Below are 25,762 nucleotides of genomic sequence, written 5' to 3' on the forward strand. Positions count from 1 at the left end.
TATCATCCAATGAAATGTGTCGACGCGACACGTTAGGTTGTACGGTGGCGTCGTCGCTGTAGCTACGCGCTAGGCAAGACGAGCATTATGGCGGAAGAAGAGATTGAATTTGAGTTAAAAGGTTTTAAAAAAGAATTGGAGAGTTTATTTGTCACTAACTCAAGTGAAGAATACGGACTTCAAAGCAAGTTATATTGTGTACGGTTCTGTAAGGTACGAAATGTATTGAAATCACATCTGGAAAAGCGAAAGAGTTGTTTTTTTTCCCCCCAGTACAGGCTCGAACTAGCTAACGTTAGCTAGCTAGCTAGGGCCAGAGCTCCTTTCTCTAATCTATGCTAGGGCTAACTAGCCAACCTATTCCCCTCCCCCAGGAACAGACTGCTAACAACCCGTAAATGGCTAGCTAGCAACCAATAAACCAACCTGTTTCTGTAATGTCACATATGTTATGTATATGCTAATTCACCTTTTTTCAAAATGCATGATAGTAGCTTAGCGACATGGAAAAGCATTGTCAGTCAAGTCGTTTTCGGTAGCTTGTTTGTTAGCCAAGTTATCTGCAGTTCCCAGTTTAGCTAGTTAGTTAGCTGCTAGTTTACCAACAGTAAATTCGTTAACTTGCTAAGACGTCTCGTGGAATTCAATGTCTGTACTTTCATTTGAAGTTGCTTTTTCCCTATTTGTCATATTGAGTAAGTCATGTTTTAGCCAGCTAGATTGTAACCAAAGATGGTTAACTCTTGTTGTAACATCTATTAGGATTGAAGCGTTAACGTTACAGATACTTCTAGCTAGCTACAGTTTCTAGTTATTCTGACTATGGCCTAGTTAGGTAATAATGTAGTTAGCGAAGTATTCAGTTCCTACTAAATAAGTTGAGCTGATAATACAGTGAAAGGGACAACAATTTGTTTTTAATTGGGCCCATCCAACTTCTTGGTATGGTTTCCTTATCCACTGTGTTTATTTTCCTTCCTCCCTGTCCTACCTGTATCTCTCCCCCCCTCTTTCCTACCTGTATCTCTCCCCTCCACTTTCCTACCTGTATCTCCCCTCCACTTTCCTACCTGTATCTCTCTCCCCCACTCTCCTACCTGTATCTCTCCCCCCCACTCTCCTACCTGTATCTCTCCCCCCCACTTTCCTACCTGTATCTCTCCCCCCCACTCTCCTACCTGTATCTCTCCCCCCCACTCTCCTACCTGTATCTCTCCCCCCCACTCTCCTACCTGTATCTCTCCCCCCCACTCTCCTACCTGTATCTCTCCCCCCCACTCTCCTACCTGTATCTCCCCCCCCACTTTCCTACCTGTATCTTTCCCCCCCACTCTCCTACCTGTATCTCTCCCCCCCACTTTCCTACCTGTATCTTTCCCCCCCACCCTCCTACCTGTATCTCTCCCCCCCACTCTCCTACCTGTATCTCTCCCCCCCACTCTCTTACCTGTATCTCCCCCCCCCCACTTTCCTACCTGTATCTCTCCCCCCCCACTTTCCTACCTGTATCCCCCCCCCCACTTTCCTACCTGTGTATCTCCCCCCCACTTTCCTACCTGTATCTCTCTCCACCCCTTTCCTACCTGTATCTCCTCTCACCCCCTTCCCTGTCTCTCCCCACCCCCTTCCCTCTCTCCTCCCTCTCTTCCTCCCCTCCCCCCTGTAGTTGGTGGAGGTGTATTCAGGACGATGGCAGGTACCCTTGCCACAGCTCCAGGTGCTCCAGACAGCTCTATGTTCCTTTGTCCAAGCCTCGGCCTGCTTCCCGTCTGACTGTGAACATGTATGCTACACACTGAGTAGCCTTGCCCTGTAAGTATGAGTGTTGACTTGTTTACCTGCTCCTTGGGGTACATAGAGACTGGGGGGTGACAGGACACTATCTCCAGTATGAGTGTTGACTTGTTTACCTGCTCCTTGGGGTACATAGAGACTAGGGGGTGACAGGACACTATCTCCAGTATGAGTGTTGACTTGTTTACCTGCTCCTTGGGGTACATAGAGACTACGGGTGACAGGACACTATCTCCAGTATGAGTGTTGACTTGTTTACCTGCTCCTTGGGGTACATAGAGACTACGGGTGACAGGACACTATCTCCAGTATGAGTGTTGACTTGTTTACCTGCTCCTTGGGGTACATAGAGACTACGGGTGACAGGACACCATCTCCAGTATGAGTGTTGACTTGTTTACCTGCTCCTTGGGGTACATAGAGACTACGGGTGACAGGACACTATCTCCAGTATGAGTGTTGACTTGTTTACCTGCTCCTTGGGGTACATAGAGACTGGGGGTGACAGGACACTATCTCCAGTATGAGTGTTGACTTGTTTACCTGCTCCTTGGGGTACATAGAGACTACGGGTGACAGGACACTATCTCCAGTATGAGTGTTGACTTGTTTACCTGCTCCTTGGGGTACATAGAGACTACGGGTGACAGGACACTATCTCCAGTATGAGTGTTGACTTGTTTACCTGCTCCTTGGGGTACATAGACTGGGGGTGACAGGACACTATCTCCAGTATGAGTGTTGTTTTCTAGGGTGACTCTGCTCCTTTCAGCCTTGTTATTTATTCCGTCCCTGTTGTAACATTTATTAAAGGAGGTAAGAGGCTCAAACAGTCCCCCCCCTCTCCCCTTTCTCTCCCCACAGGAGTGCTTTTGAGCTCTTGCTGTTTTTGAACAGGAATAAGATCCTGCAGGATCCCTTGAAAAATATCCTTGATTCGTTCCAGGTGAGTTGTCTTACCCCCTTGTTACAAATCTCAGGAATCATAGATGTGTGGCAGTGATGAGTTGGCTCCCCTTCCTAGCCTGGTTCCAGATCTGTTTGTGCTGTCTTGCCAGCTCCTGTGGTTGTTGTCATGTCAACAAGACGACACAAAGAGGCTGTGTTGTAATCGGCAGACCAATCAGATCATATCCATTTCTCACTGCTTTATGGAATGCTAAAAAACGTCACTCTTGAGTTTGACAAGATGGCACATAGATCTTGGACCAGGCTAACATCTTCCTCCTCTTTCAGGAATGTTTTTCCCAGCTGGAGAGGCACCAGAACATTCACCTGCTGCAGGTGGGACAGATCATCAGAGAGAAGGGACCATGGACCAACCCCATACTACAGGCCATCCTGAAGGACTCACAACTGCCCCGGGATGAAGGTGAGAGACTGGGAGAGAAAGGGAGGATGAGATGGAGATGGAGAGGGAGGGCCATGGACCACTTCAACATACTCATCCATACCATGTTGTATTTACTGACTATAAATCTGTTGTGTAAATATCTGCTCTGGAGTCGTCCGTCTGTAATGACAGTTAACTACAGGTTCCTCTCTCTGTGGATTTAATATTTACTACTGTAACATCCCAAATATAGAGCACTATTTGGGATGCAACATTGACCCTTGACCTCTCTCTCTCCACAGTGGACCGGTACCAAGGCTCAGAGATGCAACATTGACCCTTGACCTCTCTCTCTCTCCACAGTGGACCGGTACCTCGGCTCAGAGATGCAACATTGACCCTTGAACTTGTCTCTCTCCACAGTGGACCGGTACCTAGGCTCAGAGATGCAACATTGACCCTTGACCTCTCTCCCTCCACAGTGGACCGGTATCTCGGCTCAGAGGTGCCAGTGTTCTTTGAGCTGCGTGTTCGTTACCTGCTGTCCAGTGAGATGTTCACCGAGGCTGTGGTCTTGGCTAAGACCTGCTCTCAGCACCCCGTTGCCGGACGACACCTGTTCTTCCGACAGGCCTACCTCACCTGTCTCTGGAAGGCATCGCTCCCTCACCATATGCACGAAGAGGTGAGGGAACAAACTTTGGTTATTAGGATTCCTGGGTTCTGGATAAAAACATCTGCTAAATGACTTTAAATAGAAAATGTTGGGAAGGGGGGGGGGCTAATGACAGCTGGGGGTATTTACTGTAACTGATATGCTAGCTGGGATGTACAGTAGAGATGAACTGATATGCTAGCTGGGATCTACAGTAGAGATGAACTGATATGCTAGCTGGGATGTACAGTAGAGATGAACTGATATGCTAGCTGGGATGTACAGTAGAGATGAACTGATATGCTAGCTGGGATGTACAGTAGAGATGAACTGATATGCTAGCTGGGATGTACAGTAGAAATGAACTGATATGCTAGCTGGGATGTACAGTAGAGATGAACTGATATGCTAGCTGGGATGTACAGTAGAGATGAACTGATATGCTAGCTGGGATCTACAGTAGAGATGAACTGATATGTTAGCTGGGATGTACAGTAGAGATGAACTGATATGCTAGCTGGGATGTACAGTAGAGATGAACTGATATGCTAGCTGGGATCTACAGTAGAGATGAACTGATATGCTAGCTGGGATGTACAGTAGAGATGAACTGATATGCTAGCTGGGATGTACAGTAGAGATGAACTGATATGCTAGCTGGGATGTACAGTAGAGATGAACTGATATGCTAGCTGGGATCTACAGTAGAGATGAACTGATATGCTAGCTGGGATGTACAGTAGAGATGAACTGATATGCTAGCTGGGATGTACAGTAGAGATGAACTGATATGCTAGCTGGGATCTACAGTAGAGATGAACTGATATGCTAGCTGGGATGTACAGTAGAGATGAACTGATATGCTAGCTGGGATGTACAGTAGAGATGAACTGATATGCTAGCTGGGATCTACAGTAGAGATGAACTGATATGCTAGCTGGGATGTACAGTAGAGATGAACTGATATGCTAGCTGGGATCTACAGTAGAGATGAACTGATATGCTAGCTGGGATCTACAGTAGAGATGAACTGATATGCTAGCTGGGATCTACAGTAGAGATGAACTGATATGCTAGCTGGGATGTACAGTAGAGATGAACTGATATGCTAGCTGGGATGTACAGTAGAGATGAACTGATATGCTAGCTGGGATCTACAGTAGAGATGAACTGATATGCTAGCTGGGATGTACAGTAGAGATGAACTGATATGCTAGCTGGGATGTACAGTAGAGATGAACTGATATGCTAGCTGGGATGTACAGTAGAGATGAACTGATATGCTAGCTGGGATGTACAGTAGAGATTAACTGATATGCTAGCTGGGATGTACAGTAGAGATTAACTGATATGCTAGCTGGGATCTACAGTAGAGATGAACTGATATGCTAGCTGGGATGTACAGTAGAGATGAACTGATATGCTAGCTGGGATGTACAGTAGAGATGAACTGATATGCTAGCTGGGATGTACAGTAGAAATGAACTGATATGCTAGCTGGGATGTACAGTAGAGATGAACTGATATGCTAGCTGGGATGTACAGTAGAGATGAACTGATATGCTAGCTGGGATCTACAGTAGAGATGAACTGATATGCTAGCTGGGATGTACAGTAGAGATGAACTGATATGCTAGCTGGGATGTACAGTAGAGATGAACTGATATGCTAGCTGGGATCTACAGTAGAGATGAACTGATATGCTAGCTGGGGTCTACAGTAGAGATGAACTGATATGCTAGCTGGGATGTACAGTAGAGATGAACTGATATGCTAGCTGGGGTCTACAGTAGAGATGAACTGATATGCTAGCTGGGATCTACAGTAGAGATGAACTGATATGCTAGCTGGGATGTACAGTAGAGATGAACTGATATGCTAGCTGGGATGTACAGTAGAGATGAACTGATATGCTAGCTGGGATCTACAGTAGAGATGAACTGATATGCTAGCTGGGATCTACAGTAGAGATGAACTGATATGCTAGCTGGGATGTACAGTAGAGATGAACTGATATGCTAGCTGGGATGTACAGTAGAGATGAACTGATATGCTAGCTGGGATCTACAGTAGAGATGAACTGATATGCTAGCTGGGGTCTACAGTAGAGATGAACTGATATGCTAGCTGGGATGTACAGTAGAGATGAACTGATATGCTAGCTGGGATGTACAGTAGAGATGAACTGATATGCTAGCTGAGATCTACAGTAGAGATGAACTGATATGCTAGCTGGGATCTACAGTAGAGATGAACTGATATGCTAGCTGGGATCTACAGTAGAGATGAACTGATATGCTAGCTGGGATCTACAGTAGAGATGAACTGATATGCTAGCTGGGATGTACAGTAGAGATGAACTGATATGCTAGCTGGGATGTACAGTAGAGATGAACTGATATGCTAGCTGGGATGTACAGTAGAGATGAACTGATATGCTAGCTGGGATGTACAGTAGAGATGAACTGATATGCTAGCTGGGATGTACAGTAGAGATGAACTGATATGCTAGCTGGGATGTACAGTAGAGATGAACTGATATGCTAGCTGGGATGTACAGTAGAGATGAACTGATATGCTAGCTGGGATCTACAGTAGAGATGAACTGATATGCTAGCTGGGATCTACAGTAGAGATGAACTGATATGCTAGCTGGGATCTACAGTAGAGATGAACTGATATGCTAGCTGGGATGTACAGTAGAGATGAACTGATATGCTAGCTGGGATGTACAGTAGAGATGAACTGATATGCTAGCTGGGATGTACAGTAGAGATGAACTGATATGCTAGCTGGGGTCTACAGTAGAGATGAACTGATATGCTAGCTGGGATGTACAGTAGAGATGAACTGATATGCTAGCTGGGATGTACAGTAGAGATGAACTGATATGCTAGCTGGGATGTACAGTAGAGATGAACTGATATGCTAGCTGGGATGTACAGTAGAGATGAACTGATATGCTAGCTGGGGTCTACAGTAGAGATGAACTGATATGCTAGCTGGGATGTACAGTAGAGATGAACTGATATGCTAGCTGGGATGTACAGTAGAGATGAACTGATATGCTAGCTGGGATGTACAGTAGAGATGAACTGATATGCTAGCTGGGATCTACAGTAGAGATGAACTGATATGCTAGCTGGGATCTACAGTAGAGATGAACTGATATGCTAGCTGGGATCTACAGTAGAGATGAACTGATATGCTAGCTGGGATCTACAGTAGAGATGAACTGATATGCTAGCTGGGATGTACAGTAGAGATGAACTGATATGCTAGCTGGGATCTACAGTAGAGATGAACTGATATGTTAGCTGGGATCTACAGTAGAGATGAACTGATATGCTAGCTGGGATGTACAGTAGAGATGAACTGATATGTTAGCTGGGATCTACTGTAGAGATGAACTGATGAGGTTTTGACAAAGATGATGTGTTTTGTATAAGAGCACCAACTAATTGATAAATGTGGTGGTTGCAGTCCATATTTGGAGTTGCTGCCTTTTCCCCTTGTTTGGAAAGGTTCAGTAGGTCACGTATGTGGGTGGGTGGTATTGTAGTAGACGATAGTAATTTTTGCTAGCCTGCTAGAAAGCGAAAATTGACCAGTACTCCCATTTTTGTATTTATTTTCTTTTTATCATCTGTTTACGTCTTAGTCTTGGGTGACGTCGTTAGGGATCTAGCAGTGACGTAGTGGGGAGAAATAGCTCGACTCTAATCACCTTTTCGCTTCGAGTGAAGTAAATGTTCCCCTAATGGTGTTGACCTGCGTTTTACCCTCCACTACGCCACTGGAATCTCCCGTATAAATGCCTGAACTATGTCACCATTTCTCCTTCTTCTCTCTACCTGTAGATGTCTGACATCGACGCTACGCCACTGGAATCTCCCGTATAAATGCCTGAACGATGTCACCATTTCTCCTTCTCCTCCTTCTCTCTACCTGTAGATGTCTGACATCGACGCTACGCCACTGGAATCTCCTGTATAAATGCCTGAACGATGTCACCATTTCTCCTTCTTCTCTCTACCTGTAGATGTCTGACATCGACGCTACGCCACTGGAATCTCCCGTATAAATGCCTGAACGATGTCACCATTTCTCCTTCTCCTCCTTCTCTCTACCTGTAGATGTCTGACATCGACGGTAAGGATGCTGTGGACATCGTGTGTAACACGGAGAGTGAGGAGAGCGACGAGACTCTTCTGGCCCTCTGCACAGCCTTCCTCTCTCAGCAACTACACAGAGGAGACATGTACTTCACCTGGTGAGGCTCGTCACGGTCAATACACACATCATACCGGTCTGTGTTCTACGTCGGGGGGGACGTCTGTTCTACGTCGGGGGGGACGTCTGTTCTACGTCGGGGGGGGACGTCTGTGTTCTACGTCGGGGGGGACGTCTGTGTTCTACGTCGGGGGGGACGTCTGTGTTCTACGTCGGGGGGGACGTCTGTGTTCTACGTCGGGGGGGACGTCTGTGTTCTACGTCGGGGGGGACGTCTGTGTTCTACGTCGGGGGGGGACGTCTGTGTTCTACGTCGGGGGGGACGTCTGTGTTCTACGTCGGGGGGGACGTCTGTGTTCTACGTCGGGGGGGACGTCTGTGTTCTACGTCGGGGGGACGTCTGTTCTACGTCGGGGGGACGTCTGTTCTACGTCGGGGGGACGTCTGTTCTACGTCGGGGGGACGTCTGTGTTCTACGTCGGGGGGACGTCTGTGTTCTACGTCGGGGGGACGTCTGTGTTCTACGTCGGGGGGACGTCTGTGTTCTACGTCGGGGGGACGTCTGTGTTCTACGTCGGGGGGGACGTCTGTGTTCTACGTCGGGGGGGACGTCTGTTCTACGTCGGGGGGGACGTCTGTGTTCTACGTCGGGGGGGACGTCTGTGTTCTACGTCGGGGGGGACGTCTGTGTTCTACGTCGGGGGGACGTCTGTTCTACGTCGGGGGGGACGTCTGTTCTACGTCGGGGGGACGTCTGTGTTCTACGTCGGGGGGACGTCTGTTCTACGTCGGGGGGGACGTCTGTTCTACGTCGGGGGGGACGTCTGTGTTCTACGTCGGGGGGGACGTCTGTGTTCTACGTCGGGGGGGACGTCTGTATCGTACCCGTCTGGGTTCTACGTCATGTATGTACTAGGGAGAGATAACAGATACTCTCTCTCTCTCTCTCTCTGCAGATGGTACTCGGGAGAGATAACAGATACTTTCTCTCTCTCTCTCTCTCTGCAGATGGTACTAGGGAGAGATAACAGATACTCTCTCTCTGCAGATGGTACTAGGGAGATAACAGATACTCTCTCTCTCTCTCTCTGCAGATGGTACTAGGGAGATAACAGATACTCTCTCTCTCTCTCTCTGCAGATGGTACTAGGTAGAGATAACAGATACTCTCTCTCTCTCTCTGCAGATGGTACTAGGTAGAGATAACAGATACTCTCTCTCTCTCTCTGCAGATGGTACTAGGTAGAGATAACAGATACTCTCCCTCTCTCTGCAGATGGTACTAGGTAGAGATAACAGTTACTCTCTCTGTTGTCATTTCAGACCTCTCGTTCTCGGTTTTATTCATAGGATTTACAAACAGATGTTTTTGATTAACAGGGATATATTTGGATACAGTAATTGCTAGCCATAAGCAATTTATGTTGCTTGCACACAGTTCTGTCTGGGTTGTTCTGTGTCAGCCCAAACACATTGTCCTGGGACTGGGTTCTATCTGGGTTGTTCTGTATCAGCCCAAACACATTGTCCTGGGACTGAGATCTGTCTGGGTTGTTCTGTGTCAGCCCAAACACATTGTCCTGGGACTGGGTTCTATCTGGGTTGTTCTGTATCAGCCCAAACACATTGTCCTGGGACTGAGTTCTATCTGGGTTGTTCTGTGTCAGCCCAAACACATTGTTCTGGGACTGGGTTCTATCTGGGTTGTTCTGTGTCAGCCCAAACACATTGTCCTGGGACTGAGTTCTATCTGGGTTGTTCTGTGTCAGCCCAAACACATTGTCCTGGGACTGGGTTCTATCTGGGTTGTTCTGTGTCAGCCCAAACACATTGTCCTGGGACTGGGTTCTATCTGGGTTGTTCTGTGTCAGCCCAAACACATTGTTCTGGGACTGGGTTCTATCTGGGTTGTTCTGTGTCAGCCCAAACACATTGTCCTGGGACTGAGTTCTATCTGGGTTGTTCTGTGTCAGCCCAAACACATTGTCCTGGGACTGGGTTGTTCTGTGTCAGCCCAAACACATTGTCCTGGGGCTGAGTTCTATCTGGGTTGTTCTGTGTCAGCCCAAACACATTGTCCTGGGACTTTAGTTGCATCGCAAGAGATAGAAATCGATCCTATATCACACAACTGAATTAATATCCAATCAGTGAGCAGAAACAAGTTGACGCGACTCGTCGTATCGTTCCGTGTGGAACTCTGACCCCAGTTGTCATAGCTGCCAGTGCTGCTGCTGCAAACTGTGACGGATGACGCATTACCAAATGGGAAATGTAGAAAGCATTGTAGAGACGGCGTGGCTCGTCATGGGATACGCGGTCTGGCCAGTCTGTCGTGGGAGAAGGGAAGACCTTTCTCTGTCCAGTTTCAACATGACCAATGCTAACTAGCTTAGCTCATTTATGGTCTGGCCGGTCTGTCGTGGTAGAAGGGAAGGCCTTTCTCTTGTCCAGTTTCAACATGACCGATGCTAACTAGCTTAGCTCATTTATGGTCTGGCCAGTCTGTCGTGGTAGAAGGGAAGGCCTTTCTCTGTCCAGTTTCAACATGACCGATGCTAACTAGCTTAGCTCATTGATCTGATGTATTACAGGATTGGATGTTGCATTACAATTGAATTACTTTGTGTATCAGCAACGTTGTTTGAGATGGTTACCTGCATCTGGATAGACACTGTGTCCAAATGGCTTTGTGGGTCTCCTGAGTGGGGCAGCGGTCTGAGACACTGCATCTCAGTGCTAGAGGCGTCACTACAGACCCTGGTTCAGCGGTCTGAGGCACTGCATCTCAGTGCTAGAGGCGTCACTACAGACACCCTGGCGCAGCTGTCTGAGGCACTGCATCTCAGTGCTAGAGGCGTCACTACAGACACCCTGGTTCAGCGGTCTGAGGCACTGCATCTCAGTGCTAGAGGCGTCACTACAGACACCCTGGTTCAGCGGTCTGAGGCACTGCATCTCAGCGCTAGAGGCGTCACTACAGACACCCTGGCGCAGCGGTCTGAGACACTGCATCTCAGCGCTAGAGGCGTCACTACAGACCCTGGTTCAGCGGTCTAAGGCACTGCATCTCAGTGCTAGAGGCGTCACTACAGACCCTGGTTCAGCGGTCTAAGGCACTGCATCTCAGTGCTAGAGGCGTCACTACAGACCCTGGTTCAGCGGTCTGAGGCACTGCATCTCAGCGCTAGAGGCGTCACTACAGACACCCTGGCGCAGCGGTCTGAGACACTGCATCTCAGCGCTAGAGGCGTCACTACAGACCCTGGTTCAGCGGTCTAAGGCACTGCATCTCAGTGCTAGAGGCGTCACTACAGACCCTGGTTCAGCGGTCTAAGGCACTGCATCTCAGTGCTAGAGGCGTCACTACAGACCCTGGTTCAGCGGTCTAAGGCACTGCATCTCAGTGCTAGAGGCGTCACTACAGACCCTGGTTCAGCGGTCTGAGAGACTGCATCTCAGCGCTAGAGGCGTCACTACAGACCCTGGTTCAGCGGTCTAAGGCACTGCACCTCAGTGCTAGAGGCGTCACTACAGACACCCTGGTTCAGCGGTCTGAGGCACTGCATCTCAGCGCTAGAGGCGTCACTACAGACCCTGGTTCAGCGGTCCGAGGCCCTGCATCTCAGCGCTAGAGGCGTCACTACAGACACCCTGGCGCAGCGGTCTGAGACACTGCATCTCAGCGCTAGAGGCGTCACTACAGACCCTGGTTCAGCGGTCTAAGGCACTGCATCTCAGTGCTAGAGGCGTCACTACAGACCCTGGTTCAGCGGTCTAAGGCACTGCATCTCAGTGCTAGAGGCGTCACTACAGACCCTGGTTCAGCGGTCTGAGAGACTGCATCTCAGCGCTAGAGGCGTCACTACAGACCCTGGTTCAGCGGTCTAAGGCACTGCATCTCAGTGCTAGAGGCGTCACTACAGACCCTGGTTCAGCGGTCTGAGACACTGCATCTCAGCGCTAGAGGCGTCACTACAGACCCTGGTTCAGCGGTCTGAGGCACTGCATCTCAGTGCTAGAGGCGTCACTACAGACCCTGGTTCAGCGGTCTGAGGCACTGCATCTCAGTGCTAGAGGCGTCACTACAGACACCCTGGTTCAGCGGTCTGAGGCACTGCATCTCAGTGCTAGAGGCGTCACTACAGACACCCTGGTTCAGCGGTCTGAGGCACTGCACCTCAGCGCTAGAGGCGTCACTACAGACACCCTGGCTCAGCGGTCTGAGGCACTGCATCTCAGCGCTAGAGGCGTCACTACAGACCCTGGTTCAGCGGTCTGAGAGACTGCATCTCAGCGCTAGAGGCGTCACTACAGACCCTGGTTCAGCGGTCTAAGGCACTGCATCTCAGCGCTAGAGGCGTCACTACAGACACCCTGGTTTGAATCCAGGCTGTATCACAACCGGGCCGTGATTGGGAGTCCCATAGGGCGGCGCGTAATTGGTCCAGCGTCGTCCGTGTTAAGAGTTTGGCCGGGGGTTAGACCGTCCATTGTAAATAAGAATTTGTTCTTAATTGACTTGTTTAGTTAAAATAAAGGTTAAATAAATAAATACACAGGGTTTATTATTGAAGTGCTGATATCTATTTATCCTGCTTGTTCTTTGATGTTTGGGGGTTTTCTAGGCCTGGTTACCGTTCAGCACCTTGTGATTACTGTTGATTTTAAAAGGGGCTTTATAGACAACATTGGATTGATTGATTGATTGATCTTGGACCACTTCCTGCTCCCCCGTTGGGATCTGATTTACAAACCAGGTTTTTTTAATTGAGTCAGCTAATGAATAAACTGCAATTTTTTGTAATTTTTTTTTTAACCCAGTAAATAATTAACCTTTTTTTTTTAAATTAATGAAGTGATTTTATATAATTTGTTATTGAATCCCTTTTCTCTTCCTCTCACAGGGACTTGGTGTTTATATGGAGTCGACTCCATCTGCGGGTTAACCCGTCCAAACAGGCCTTCCTGGAAGAGAGTCATCGATTGATGCTGTCCGCCACCAACATCAGATCTATATTCTCGTTCATTAGAGTGATCCTTGCAGAGGTGAGCCAGGAACTCCTGTGACTGTTGATTTTGACTTTTAAAAAAAAAAAATTATTATAATTTTATTGGTAAAATTCCAGCTGACATTTTTTTTTGGGGGGGGGGGGTTCAGATGTAATGGAGTTGTTGAGGTAGAGGAAGGATTTAAAAAAGCTGTTTTGATTTGGGTTGTACCTAGCTAAGGTGGCTTAAGGTCAGCGTTCTTTAGATGCTTGTTGAGGAATTTTTTTTTATTATTGTTTTGTTTTGAAACAATTTTTTGGCTTTCTGTTTTTACATGTCAGAGCCTTTTTTGTTTTTTTCCCCCACTGTTTTATCTGATTACTGTGCATACTAGAGATATGAATAGAAGCCATGGCTTTTTTTGTTGTTGGTTTGACTGAGAATTGTGTTGAACTGACAAACCAACATGAGCGTTGGACTAGTAACCGAAAGGTCGCAAGATCGGATCCCCCCCCCCGAGCTGACAAGGTACAAAATCTGTCGTTCTGCCCCCCTGAACAAGGCAGTTAAACCCCACTGTTCCTAGGCAGTCATTGAAAATAAGAATTTGTTCTTAACTGACTTGCCTAGTTTAAATAAAAATACAAAAAATACCGTCAGCTTAGCATGATGCTGGGGTACGACTCATATGGCGCCCTTATTTATGGTCCCTGGTTAAAAATAGCACACTATAGTATATAAGGAATAGTTTATCTTTTGGGACACGGCCCTGATCACGATTAGGTCGAGTCTTTAGTATAATTGTTTGTTTTTCAGTCAAAAATGGACACCCTTGATGAAGATGAGCAACAAAGAATGGATAAATACATGATACAAATACTGAGCTATATTGTATTCCCCAAAACATTTTGATATTATTTTATACTCCTATACAATTGTTCAGGGAAAGATTTTAGTTTCACAAGTACATTTTTTTTTCTTCTTCTCTCTCATAGAAGGGTTGGTCATAATTATTGGCACCCCTGTCATAATTATTGACACCCCTGTCATAATTATTGGCACCCCTGTCATAATTATTGGCTCCCCTGTCCTAATTATTGGCACCCCTGTTTTTCAAAACCTCGCCTTGCGAAATATAACGGCATTGAGACTTGTTCTAACTAGCTATGTGTTGTTTTTTCTTCTCTGCTTATACGTTCTGATTTCGACACCAAACCCACCACTGCTGTGTGTGTTGCCAAAGAGCTCTATATTCATGTCATCCAACTAATGTAAACGGCTGGAGTTTTTTTTTTTTTAAATGACATCGGCACTTGGATTGAAACCAGGTGCTTTGGTCAGATCACCTGTAAATAGAGCTCTTTGTCCACGCAGACCAGCGGTGGGTTTAGTGTCCAAATCAGGATGCATGAGCAGAGAATAACCCCATTTACCTACTGTAAAATATGGATGGTGGATTTTTGATGTTGTGGGGCTGTTTTGGTTCCGGTCCTGGGGCTCTGGGTGCTTCCGCCGGCCCTGGGGCCCTGGGTGATTCCGCCGGCCCTGGGGATCCCCCCCCCGCCGGCCCTGGGTGCTTCCGCCGGCCCTGGGGCCCTGGGTGCTTCCGCCGGCCCTGGGGCCCTGGGTGCTTCCGCCGGCCCTGGGGCCCTGGGTGCTTCCGCCGGCCCTGGGGCCCTGGGTGCTTCCGCCGGCCCTGGGGCTCTTGCAGACCTGTCAAAATGCACGCATTTTGCATACCAACTATTCAATTCTCTGTCCATGTTTGCAGATACGTTAAAAGTAGGCAGAAATGAATAGGGCCTATTTTATTTTTTAATTTTTTAATAAATAAAATAAATCCACTAAGTAAATCTAACATCCTGTTTCTCGAGCTGCGACACACAGACAGACAGGTACGGAGTTTGTGTCAACGGACATGGAGATGAATACATCATTATTGGACGTAGCTGCCTCGTGTCTTCCCCTCCTCCTGTTTGTTGTGATGCCGAGTTGGCCGACAGTCAGCTTGTACGTAAACGCATGGACAAATCCCTTTTTGGACTCCGTGTTTTTGTGGGAAGGTAAACACTAATTGTTTCAAGCTAACGTTAGAGAACAGAAGATGGACATTCAGTGGGCTCTAAAGTGACAGCAGGTCACTCGCATTTGCTCATGACAGAAATGTAAATGCAAATATGGAAAAAAAATAACAGGTCGCATTTGTGCGATTGTGATACATTTGTGCGATTGTGATACATTTGTGCGATTGATACATTTGAATTATAATTGCGATCAGATTCACAAACAGCACGCGCACGAGCGTGCGGGGAGGAAAGACGACCCCAATTCAGGACACGTGCGCGTCTGGTACTCTTAAAGTTGGACAGGGTTGGCAGGTCTGTTCTTGTTAAGGTCAAGGGCAGCTTCAACTTTTTAACCAGTACCAGGACATTTTAGCCAGGTTAAATCTGGTTGCCAGGAGGATAAAACATCACCGCAAGACAATAACCCCAAGAACACATTAAAATTCACAAAGAAATGTGTTCATTGACCCCCCCCCCCCCCCGAAAAAAACCCCCTACATTTTAGTAATGTCCATCTCAGTCTCCGGACTTGAACCTCATTGAAAACTTGTGGGGGTTTTGAATTGAAGAAGACGGTCCATAAGCGCACATTAAGGATATGAAGGATCTGGACAGATTCCGCATGGAGGCATGGTCTATGATCCCAGTGTGTTCTCCAATCTGGTGAAAGGCTCAGTGCCGTTATCCTCGCAGGGGGAGGGATTAAAAACCCAGGTGTGCAAATCATTTTCACCTTGTCTCTTTTGAGACGCCAATTTTTTTTTTTTATACTTGTTAAACAATCTCTTTCTCCGAGAAATGGTATTAGTATAAAATAATCAAGTTTTGTTTTGAGTACAATACAGCTCAGTATAACTCATCTTTATCAAGGGTGCCAATCATTTTGGACCTGACTGTTTGTCTATATAAAAATACATGTTTTTGTATCGCAGTGGTAATTCGCTGACCCCCTTCTGTTCTATTTCTGTTTTGCTCTACCAGCTGGGAAAAGATGGTCTCCAGTTCTGTGTGGAGCTCTGCACCCACGCCCTCCAGACAAATCCCTGCGACGCCTCCACCAAGTCCCTCATCTACAAGACGGTAGCCTACCTCCTCCCCAACGACCTGGAGGTCTGCCGGGCCTGCGCCCTCCTCGTCTTCTTCCTGGAGCGTACCGTGGAAGCCTACAAAACGGTGTTCCTCCTCTACACGCACCCCGACCAGGAGTACCACGTCGAAGCCGGTCCCATCGGGAACCACATCCGCTTTGAGATCCTCCAGACCCTGAAGAGAGGTCTCTACTTTGACCCAGAGTTCTGGAACCTTTTGAATCTCCGGACCAACTGCCTGAAGTTGATGAGCGAGAAGAAGGCGGCGTTGGCAAAGATGATGATGGAGGAGGAGGATGATGGGTGGGTGTCCAATTACTGCAGCACCGCCACCAAAGAGCCCTGTTGCAGCTGGAGCGCTGACCTGTCAGAGTGTGTGCAGTCTAAACGTGTAGAGACTAAACCAGCACAGAAACACGTTCAGATTAAACCCTTTCACCAGGTAACGGCGCCCAAAAGGCGGTTCCAAAAAGAACAGAAGAATCACGTTTCGACGGCGCCAATGGCAGCCAAACGTGTCAAAGGTCAAAGGTTGGAAAAGACCTCTATTGTCGAGCCGCAGCAGCTGCCTGTTAATCACGTGATGGCGAAAGCTAAGATCGAGAAGCCGGCTGAACCCCCTGTTGTTGAGGAACAACCTGTAATAAAAAGAAGAGGGAGGAAGCCGGGACCGCGTTCATCTGTCAAAACAACAGAGTCCTCAGCTGAGACCTCCTCTGTCAGACGGTCCTTCAGACAACTGGACATGGCGCAGGAGAACCTGGCCAGTCAAGTCGGTCACAGACCACATAGGCACATGACCAGACTCTCGGAGAAGAAACGTCCCAAACGGAGGGGTAGGAAACCCCGTTGGCTACTGGAGGGTACGTTCCAGGCTGAGAACAGTGCTCCCCGGAAGGGTCGCCAACCAGGGAGGAAACCTCCACAGCAGAAGACCCAGCAGACACCAGTGGACAAGACCAATAAGACCTTTAAGTCTGGTGCCGCTGTCAAGGAAAGCACAACCAAACAAAAGAATGCCGTTACCTCACAAAATAAAATGGCGTCCGCTCGTCTAACAGCTCCGAGGGAACAGGAAGGTAAACATCAGAAGGAGATTCCTGCTACTAACCACCTACCAGCAGTATCTCCTGCTCATGACTCAAAGCTGGAGGTTTCCTTACCTGACAACGAAGTGTTTGGGTTCTTCCATGAGGATTATCTCATTAGTAGGCAAGGACTAGTGACTCTAAACTGTGATAAATCGAAGGCACCAATCCAGGCACAGTATCGGGTGAAGGATAGACTCGGAGAGGCGTTTATCCTTTCCGCTCAGAACGCCAGTCTCTTCATACAGCAGTTGCACAACTACGCCCAGACGCCTAAGGCGGAAGGTGTCACGTTGAATACCGAAACCTGTTTGTTGAAAGCGACAGACGCCCGTCCCTCCTTAAACCAAAGTTGTCTGCCGGTGTCGTGTGACGCTTCGGGGGTATTTTACCAGACGTCTGCAGTGGAAATGGAAGTTGAGGTCTCCTCACACACTGTCAAGGCAACTGCCACTGATATGACTTTCACACCACAAGGTGGAGCTGTTGTACACATCGAAAGTCCCAAGAATGAGGAAGGATTCTCTACTGATGCTCAGGAAACATGTACTCCATCTGTTCCCTCAGTGAATGTCATTGTTCCTAATAACACAGGAAGAAGAACAGATACAAATGTAACTAATGTTCCAAGAGAACCAACGGAAGTTACGAATATTCCAAAAAAGCAAACCGTTTCTGAAGTCGGGGATATATTAGAATCGTCCAGGAAGTCAGAAGTTACTGATATTCTGAAAGAGGCTATGGATATAGCAAACATTGGTGTGGATGAAGCAATGATGGGTGACGGTGACACTGGCTGCGTCCCTGGAAAGGAAACTCGGGAGCTTGTTGTTCTTACTCCTTTCTGCTGGCTGGCTAATACCTCAATGGAAGCGTTTGCCAGAGAGTTTGAAAAGTTTGCCAAGGGTCCGGATTCTGATGTTGTCGTAAAACAGGAGTCGGTGACTCACCAGACCACAGATAATGGCTCGCACAAAACGTTGGAGACGACACCGTCAACGTCTCCAAACGTCATCCCTAAGGCCGTCACAGACCCAGTGGTCCTTAAGGACACTTCAATAGTAACCAAAGTCACCCCACAGGACACTACAGACATCCTGGAAAACATGGACACTCCACACACCCAACAGGACACCCAACTGGACATTAAGGGTACCTCACAAAACCCGGCGCCGGAGGATAACCCAATGGCCGCTGAGAGCGTCCCACAGCTCACTGATGAGACCCGGCAGCTTGAGCACCCCCTGAAAGGTACTGTGGGTACTCCAGAGGTGCCTGTGGACTCGACACAGGACAATGACACCCCTCAGATCATTGAAGACCCCCCACAGAATAGGCAGGACATAGGACAACTCACAGAGGACACCCTGAAAGTCTCTTTCACTGAAGTCACCCCACAGGCTACTGAGGACCACACAAAATCCACTGTGGATACTCCAGAGGCTGTGGACACACTACCACAGAACATAGAGGAGGACAGCTCGGAGGTAATTGAGGATGCCCAGGAAGTCACTGTAGACAGCCAGGAAGTCACTGTAGATACCTCCGAGCACATTGAGGACGCCCTACAAATACAAAACAATGCAGACACCCTACAGCTCACAGTGGACGCCTCAATGGTCGCGGAAGAGCTCACCAAGGACACACGTGATGCCACACAGAACAATGGGGACACGCCACACCTCCATGAGGACACCCTACAGGACACACCAGTCACTGAGGACACCCCAAGAGTCCCTGAAGAGACGTCACAGGAACCCAAAGACACCTCAAAGGTCAGCGGAGATACCCTGACGATTACTGAAGACACCCTACAACACAGTGAAGACACCCCACAGGACACACAGTACAATTCACTGGTCACCCCGAAAGTCACTGAAAGTGCTCACACTCCAAAGGTCACCCCAAGAGTCCCTGAAGAAACGTCACAGGACCCCAAAGATGCCTCAAAAGTCACTGAAAACTCTCCACAGGAAACGCAGGACACCCCAAAATTCACTAAGGACACCCCAACTGTCTCTGGGGATATCGGACAAAATCCTAGAGGTGGCACCCCACAGGAGAATGAGAAAAACCCACTGGCATATCGCTGTAGTCTCTGCAACAAGGTTTTTAAAGGCAAACGTGTTATAGCCCACGCCATGTACCACTTCCGCAGAGACCAATGTATGTTCTGCAGGATGCTGTTCAAAAACGACCTGCTCGCCATGATGCATCTGTCCCAACACATCGACAAGTTGAAAAAAGGAAACCTAGCGTCTGATATTGAGGAGGTCCGTGAGAACTGTAAAGCTGGGATGTCAGACACGCCTGGACGCTCAACGCAGAGGGGTAGACGGGGACGCAAGAGGATCCCTGTAAATTCCACAGAGTCCACAGAGTCGTCAACTCCTCCGGATAACAGGAAGCTACGGTCGACCAATAGGACCTCCTCTATAAACTCCTCGGAGTCAACTCCACCGGATCGCAGGAAGCTACGGTCGACCAATAGGCTCTCGACTGACTCTCAACCTTCACCGGAGACTAAACTCACAACAGAAGAGTCTGAAGGCAAGCAGTCGACACAGAGGGTCAATGGACAGAGGGGCAGAAGACGGTTTAAGGTTGAAAGAACTGAGGGTGACGGTGATACTCAGGCAGAGGAACAAGAGAAGATCGGTAGGAGGCAAGAGGAAGAGCACTCGGCTCCGGAACAGAGGGAGGAACCCGTGGAGATCTCTACTTCTCCGGTGAAGACATCGACAGGTGAACAAGGAGGAACCTACTCCTCTCCTCTGACAAAGACTTTGGAAGAAGAGGAGAAACCCTGTTCCTCGGCAAAGACCATGGAGGACAAGACAGAATCTCAGGCTGTATCGGTAACACAGGACAGGCTTTCAGTAGAGAGACCTCTAGAGATCTCAGTTCAGGGTAAAGAGACTCCCGGCGGATGTCCTGTGGAGGGATGCACAGAGATATTCACTGGAAAACGGCGTTCTCTCCTCGGACATATTCTGGACGATCACTGCGGCGACGCCAAACCCTTGGAAACGATGTTCCGTCAAGGCAATGGCAAATGCAATATTTGCAAGAAGCCCGTTTTCACTTTGCAGCATTACCAGCACCACACTGTATGGCACAAAGGAATTCCCAGGCATCCCTGTCTACATGATGGGTGTAAAGCCCGGTTCAGTGCAGCGACAGAAATGAGGAACCACACAAAGACCCACCAGCCGCTCCTGGCAGTGTGCTGCTTCCCAGGTTGTCAGGAGCGCTTGGCTTGTCTTCCGGAGCTTAACCGTCACGAACAAGAACACTATCGTCTTCCAAAGGAAGGGAAGGATGAATCTGTTTTCTCTACCCTTCTCACCAATAACACCTCTGTAAAAGTGATTAAACAGTGTAAGATGAGGAGGAATAAACTACAGAAGATGCAGGGTGTAAAGAGACTATGGCCTCTTAGAGAAAAGGAGGGATCGGCAACTGACCTCACTACTACTGTAAAGGTAACTAGGAAGTATGACTTGACCAAGACGTTAAAGAGCAAACAGGTCGTAAAGAAACGGCATGTTCCTAGGGACAAGGATCCCTGTACTACTGACCACTCTAACGTCTCTGTAAACGTAACAAATAAGTTGAAGAAATTGCAGGTTAAGAGGAAACCGTGTGTTGTTAGGAAAATGAACGCCCCAACCACTCCCGTCACCACGGCCAATGAAAAAGCTGAAAAAGTGAGCAAGAAGTTAAAGATGATTCATAAGGTAAAGAAAGCGTTGGCTGTAAAGCGACAGAACGTTAGCAAAGACAATTATACCCCAACTGGTCCAACCACCTCCACCACAATTATCGCCACTGAAAAAGTTACCAAAAAGCTACAAATTCTAAATAACTTGAAGAAAATGCTGGTTATTAAGAAACCGAACGTTAGCAAAGAAAAGGATACCCAACCTGGTCCAACCACCGACACAAAAGGGACAAAAAAATCTAAGGTGACGGATAAATTAAAGAAAACACAACTTGTAAAGAAACAGAGTGTTGTAAAAGACATCAGGAAGATCTCAATCGTTAGCACAGATGACGATACCCAACCTGTTCCTTCCACCGTCACTCCGAAAGTCGCCGAGAACTTACCCGTGGTGACAGATAAGGTAAAGAAAACACAAGTTCTAAAGAAACAAAGTGTTATCAAGGAACACAAGAGGCCTGTTAGCAAAGAACCCAGGAAGACCTCCAAAAAACCTGTGAAGTCAAAGACCTCTGGTCCAGAGAAACATGTTAATAAAGTCACAGAATTGCTAGGAAGTAAAGACAAAGAAGTGGTAGAAAGTATATCAAAGGAAGAAGATAATAAACCATTGGTAGAAACGTCACACTCAACAGCTAGCAGTGTCTGTGAACAGAAGATGGTTAACGGACATTTAAAGGAGATTACTGAAGAATCACCAAAATATCAGAAAAGTCTTAAAACAAGCACAGTTTCCAAATCCAAGAAATGCGAACCACAGAACCATAAACCTGCTTCTCCCAAAACCCCTTCAAATACTCCCCAAACCCCTTCAAATACTCCCAAAACCTCTATCAAGGAGGAAGCGAAAAACTCTACTTTCTTTGGGAAGATTAAAAACAGGCCATACATCCGGCCTCCGCCCACCGCCTACCTAGACGAGAGGTACACCACCATGCCAAAACGCAGGAAAGAGATGTCCTGGACTCCTCATTTCTCTCCAATGCTCCCGGACCTGGTGGTGGAGGCATCGGGGACCACTGCTACACCGTTAGTCCATAGACAGCGCTGTGCCAAGTGTTTCTTGTCCTTCAACAGTGGAGAAGAGTTGCAGACGCACCTCTCGTTGAAGAAGTGTACAAACCTTTTTGGTTTCGACTCAGATGAGGACAGTAAGTAAGTATAAGATTGTGACTTGTTGTTAACATATTTGTGTTTACTTAAGGGATTTGATTTCTCGTTGTTTGATTTAATATAAAAAAACGTTTATTTGAATGATAGTTAATACAAGGTAATTTCAGGAGCTGTTTCCGGACACAGATTTAAGCCTAGAAGTCATGGATTTAAAAACAATCTCAATGGGGAATCCATCAAAAAGTATTCTTACTCCAGGACTAGGTTTAATCTGTGTCTGGTAAACCACCCCAAAGTGTAGTAGATTATAGAAGTGATTTTTTTTAAATGTGATTTTCCTCCATATTGTTTATGTTGAACGCTCCAGATATTGTATGCTGATTGTGGTTTGTGATTTACTATTGTTCCAGGTAGCTGGTGAAGCTTATAGACAAGAGGGGACATGTTTGGATGTGCTGCTAGGGAAAAGGGGGGGTGGGGGGGGTGTTTAACCCCCTCCAAAACCTGCTAGGAGTGTTGAACCCCTTTCAACCCCTGCTACCTTACCGAGGGACGACCAGGGTTTACAGGACTCTTAACATGACTTGCTGGCTAGTCTGGGACAGCCGTGCCAGGTCTCCCCCTTGTGACTGAGGCTGGTAATCTGAGGCAGGCTACAAACAGAAGACACCTCTCAACCCCTGCTACCTTATTGAAGAGGGTTCTTCAAGCGTTAACTCTTACATGACTTGCTGACTAGCCTGGGATGTGACTGAAGTTGACCGGTGGTTACAACAGAAGACGGAGAACATTTTAAAGGGTTTTGACCGTTCTTCCATGTTCAGTCTCCCATGGTCATAGGAGTAACCTACGACCTTTGAACCCTGACCCTCAAATCCAAAAGTTCAGGGGTCTTTTGAGTTGACCGATTTGATTGATTGACCAGGAAGTGTCTCTAAACTAAAGCCTTAAGGACTTATGAAGGCGGACACTATATGAGACCTGGCAGGATGGTCGCATAGTTAATATATTCTTTGTTTTTATTTGTATTTACTTTGGACTGAAGAAGTGCCTGGAACCAACCTGCTACTTCCTGCTTCTCTTCTATTGGTCAATGGTCTAGGGGTTTTGCATCCCAAATGGCATCTTATTCCCTCTATAGTGCACAACTCTATGTGGGCTCTGGTCAAAAGTAGTGCACTACCTACCCTATGTGGGCTCTGGTCAAAAGTAGTGCACTACCTACCCTATGTGGGCTCTGGTCAAAAGTAGTGCACTACCTACCCTATGTGGGCTCTGGTCAAAAGTAGTGCACTATAAAGGGAATAGGGTGTAATTTGGGCCACAGAGACTGATTGCGGGGGGGTCAAGGAATGACTCTTGAAGCTGTGAGAACTGGTGTTATGCAGGGATATTAACTATACAAAAATGTTCAGATATTTAACACACACTAAAAAAAAAAAATATTGCTCGTCTTTTTTGCTTTTGCACTTGTCACTTAAAACCTAAAACCCCTAGTGAGTTTAACAGTCAAACTGCCAGGGGTTAAGAGTTTCCAAAACCTCTTCTATGGATTATATGTCTACGGCCACAACGCAACAACATGTATATTTAGAGAGCGTGTTGTAGGCATCCGGTAACTGCCCAAATAAAGGAAACCCCTTGAGTAAATGAGGGGGATACAAAAGTTTGTGTGTGGGGGTGCTTTTTCCTGGCATGGTCCAGGTCCACTTGTAGAATCTATGCCAAGGTGCATTGAAGCTGTTCTGGCAGCTCGTGGTGACACAACACCTATTTAAGACGTTTATGTAGGTGTTTCCTTTATTTTGACAATTACCTGTATTTGAACAAATTTTAACCAGTTATTGTTCTTATTTTTTTTAACTATTGATCCTCTGCGACTAAATTATGTTCTCTGGTGTATTTTGAACATTGAGAGCACGCTCCTGTGATTGGATAGATATTTTTATTGATTTTTTGCCTCTTGGGCCCAGCCCCCTGACTCACACAATTATTTATTATGCAGTTTATTTTATTAATCAGTTACACAATCAAGGCAGGGCCCCCCCCCCCCCAGTTACCCATGTGGACGCCCCTGCCTCCTCTTCTCTCCCCCGTCTGATAATTAGCAGAGCGGCAGCAGGCTGTCTAAAACTCATTGACAGCGGGCTCCTGAATCCTCCTGTGGTTGGCGGTTGCAGTAAAAAATATCTCTATCTAATATATATATATACTGTATATAAGTGTCTTGGGGGGGGGGGGGCCCCCACATGGGCCTGGGCCCAGGGGCTTCAGCCCCGGTAAGCCCCTGCATTAATCTGGCCCTGTATGTAGGGATTAGGTTGCCATTTGAGACAATTGTGTCTGCAATGTGCAAAGTGTCTTTTTCATTTCCATATTACTGCTTTAAATTTACTATAATACAAACAACAACAACCTGTTTGAACATATTAGCCATAAGGCCTAAACAACATCAACAACAACAACCTGTTTGAGCCATAAGGTCTAAACAACAACAACCTAATTGAGCCATAAGGTCTAAACAACATTCCATATTTAAAATTGACTATTCATCTCTTTTGTTTTTTTTTTTCTCTCCTAATGTATTTGACTTTAATCAATATTATAGTTTAATGCACATTTTAAGGTTCACTCTTTTGTATATCTGTCTGGGATGAGTTGACGAGTCCTTGTCCCAAACGGTTCCTTGTGTACTTATTGGGACCAGGGCCCCATTTGTGTTCACTATAAGGAATAGGCCAGGGTGCCACTTGGGACTCATATTTTATAAAGAGGTTAGGAACTTATTACATGTATTAATATTAATTGACCCGTCTGTCCCCAACCAACAATCCTGCGTCTGCTTGTTCGGAAACCAATCTATTGATTACAGTCTATTGCTCAACACATGGACGAGACAAAACACTTCTATTGGCTTCTGACATCACTTCCCTTTTTTTGGGGGGGAAAAGTGAAATAACAATTGTTGTGATGTTTTGGGAGGCGGCAGCACACCGTGCTGTTACTGACTGTTCTACTGAACCCAACAGAACAGTGGCAGCAGGTGTAATGTATTATTCATATGGAGGTTTTTTTTCTTTATTTTTGGCTCCTGTAAATATGTGAAGAGTTTGAATGGCTTATTATAACTGGGTGTTTTGAAACGGGTTTATATATCAACTTCTTGATGTAAAATAATAAAACACATGTTGTTAAACTGGTATAAGTCGACCAAGTCTTTTTTTATTTTTTATTTATCAAGAGTTAACTAGTACATGCGTAGGGTGGGGGAAGAACTGTGACAATGTGGGGTGGGCCTCTCTCTCAATTCATCTTTCATTGATTCCTTGTATCTTCGCTCCTTGCCTCGTCCACAAAAGGCATTGGCTGTGTTTGAGCGGATCGATACCGTAATGTATCATGGGTAAATTGACTGACTGATAGTTGTTTATGATGCGATGGGTTTTATGTACATCAGTCACTTAGCAGTGATCTGAAATGTCGAACAAACTAACATATGGAATTGTTTTAAGATGGTTATCCCATGGCTCATTTAGCTATTTGATTTTGAATTTTAGGACCCTGTTATGTATATAAAAACCAAATTTGATAAAATACTGACTTGTCTTTATTTACTACTATAGCCCACAGAAACCGATTTGAATAACACCTAAATGGCAAAAAAAATACCTGATTT

At 46.8% G+C, this 25,762-nt stretch overlaps 1 protein-coding gene across 3 annotated transcripts; it reads left to right on the forward strand.

Moving 5' to 3' along the window:
- LOC115184094 (uncharacterized) lies at positions 1-25,288 on the forward strand. 3 transcript variants are annotated; one of them, XM_029745081.1, is made up of 10 exons: positions 1-213; positions 1,667-1,812; positions 2,659-2,740; positions 3,031-3,166; positions 3,610-3,812; positions 7,919-8,055; positions 12,923-13,064; positions 16,055-18,319; positions 18,359-22,124; positions 22,497-25,288. In XM_029745081.1, the coding sequence occupies exons 1-10, from the start codon at positions 88-90 to the stop codon at positions 22,505-22,507; spliced, it is 7,014 nt and encodes a 2,337-aa protein (XP_029600941.1). In that variant the 5' UTR covers positions 1-87; the 3' UTR covers positions 22,508-25,288. The 3 variants fall into 3 exon arrangements, with proteins under 3 accessions (XP_029600941.1, XP_029600940.1, XP_029600939.1); XM_029745080.1 differs by having other exon boundaries at positions 16,055-22,128; XM_029745079.1 differs by having other exon boundaries at positions 16,055-22,124.
- The last annotated feature ends 474 nt before the right edge of the window (positions 25,289-25,762 follow it).

The sequence above is a fragment of the Salmo trutta genome, unplaced genomic scaffold, assembly GCF_901001165.1.
Source record: "Salmo trutta unplaced genomic scaffold, fSalTru1.1, whole genome shotgun sequence".
Lineage (NCBI taxonomy): Eukaryota > Metazoa > Chordata > Actinopteri > Salmoniformes > Salmonidae > Salmo > Salmo trutta.

What these genes read in the sequence shown, in the direction of transcription:
- LOC115184094 (XM_029745079.1), top strand. Translation starts at nt 88, where the DNA reads ATGGCGGAAGAAGAGATTGAATTTGAGTTAAAAGGTTTTAAAAAAGAA. An exon ending in ACACTGAGTAGCCTTGCCCT is followed by an intron (nt 1,813 to 2,658) that starts GTAAGTATGAGT and finishes CTCTCCCCACAG; the next exon opens with GAGTGCTTTTGAGCTCTTGC. An exon ending in GGAGACATGTACTTCACCTG is followed by an intron (nt 8,056 to 12,922) that starts GTGAGGCTCGTC and finishes TTCCTCTCACAG; the next exon opens with GGACTTGGTGTTTATATGGA.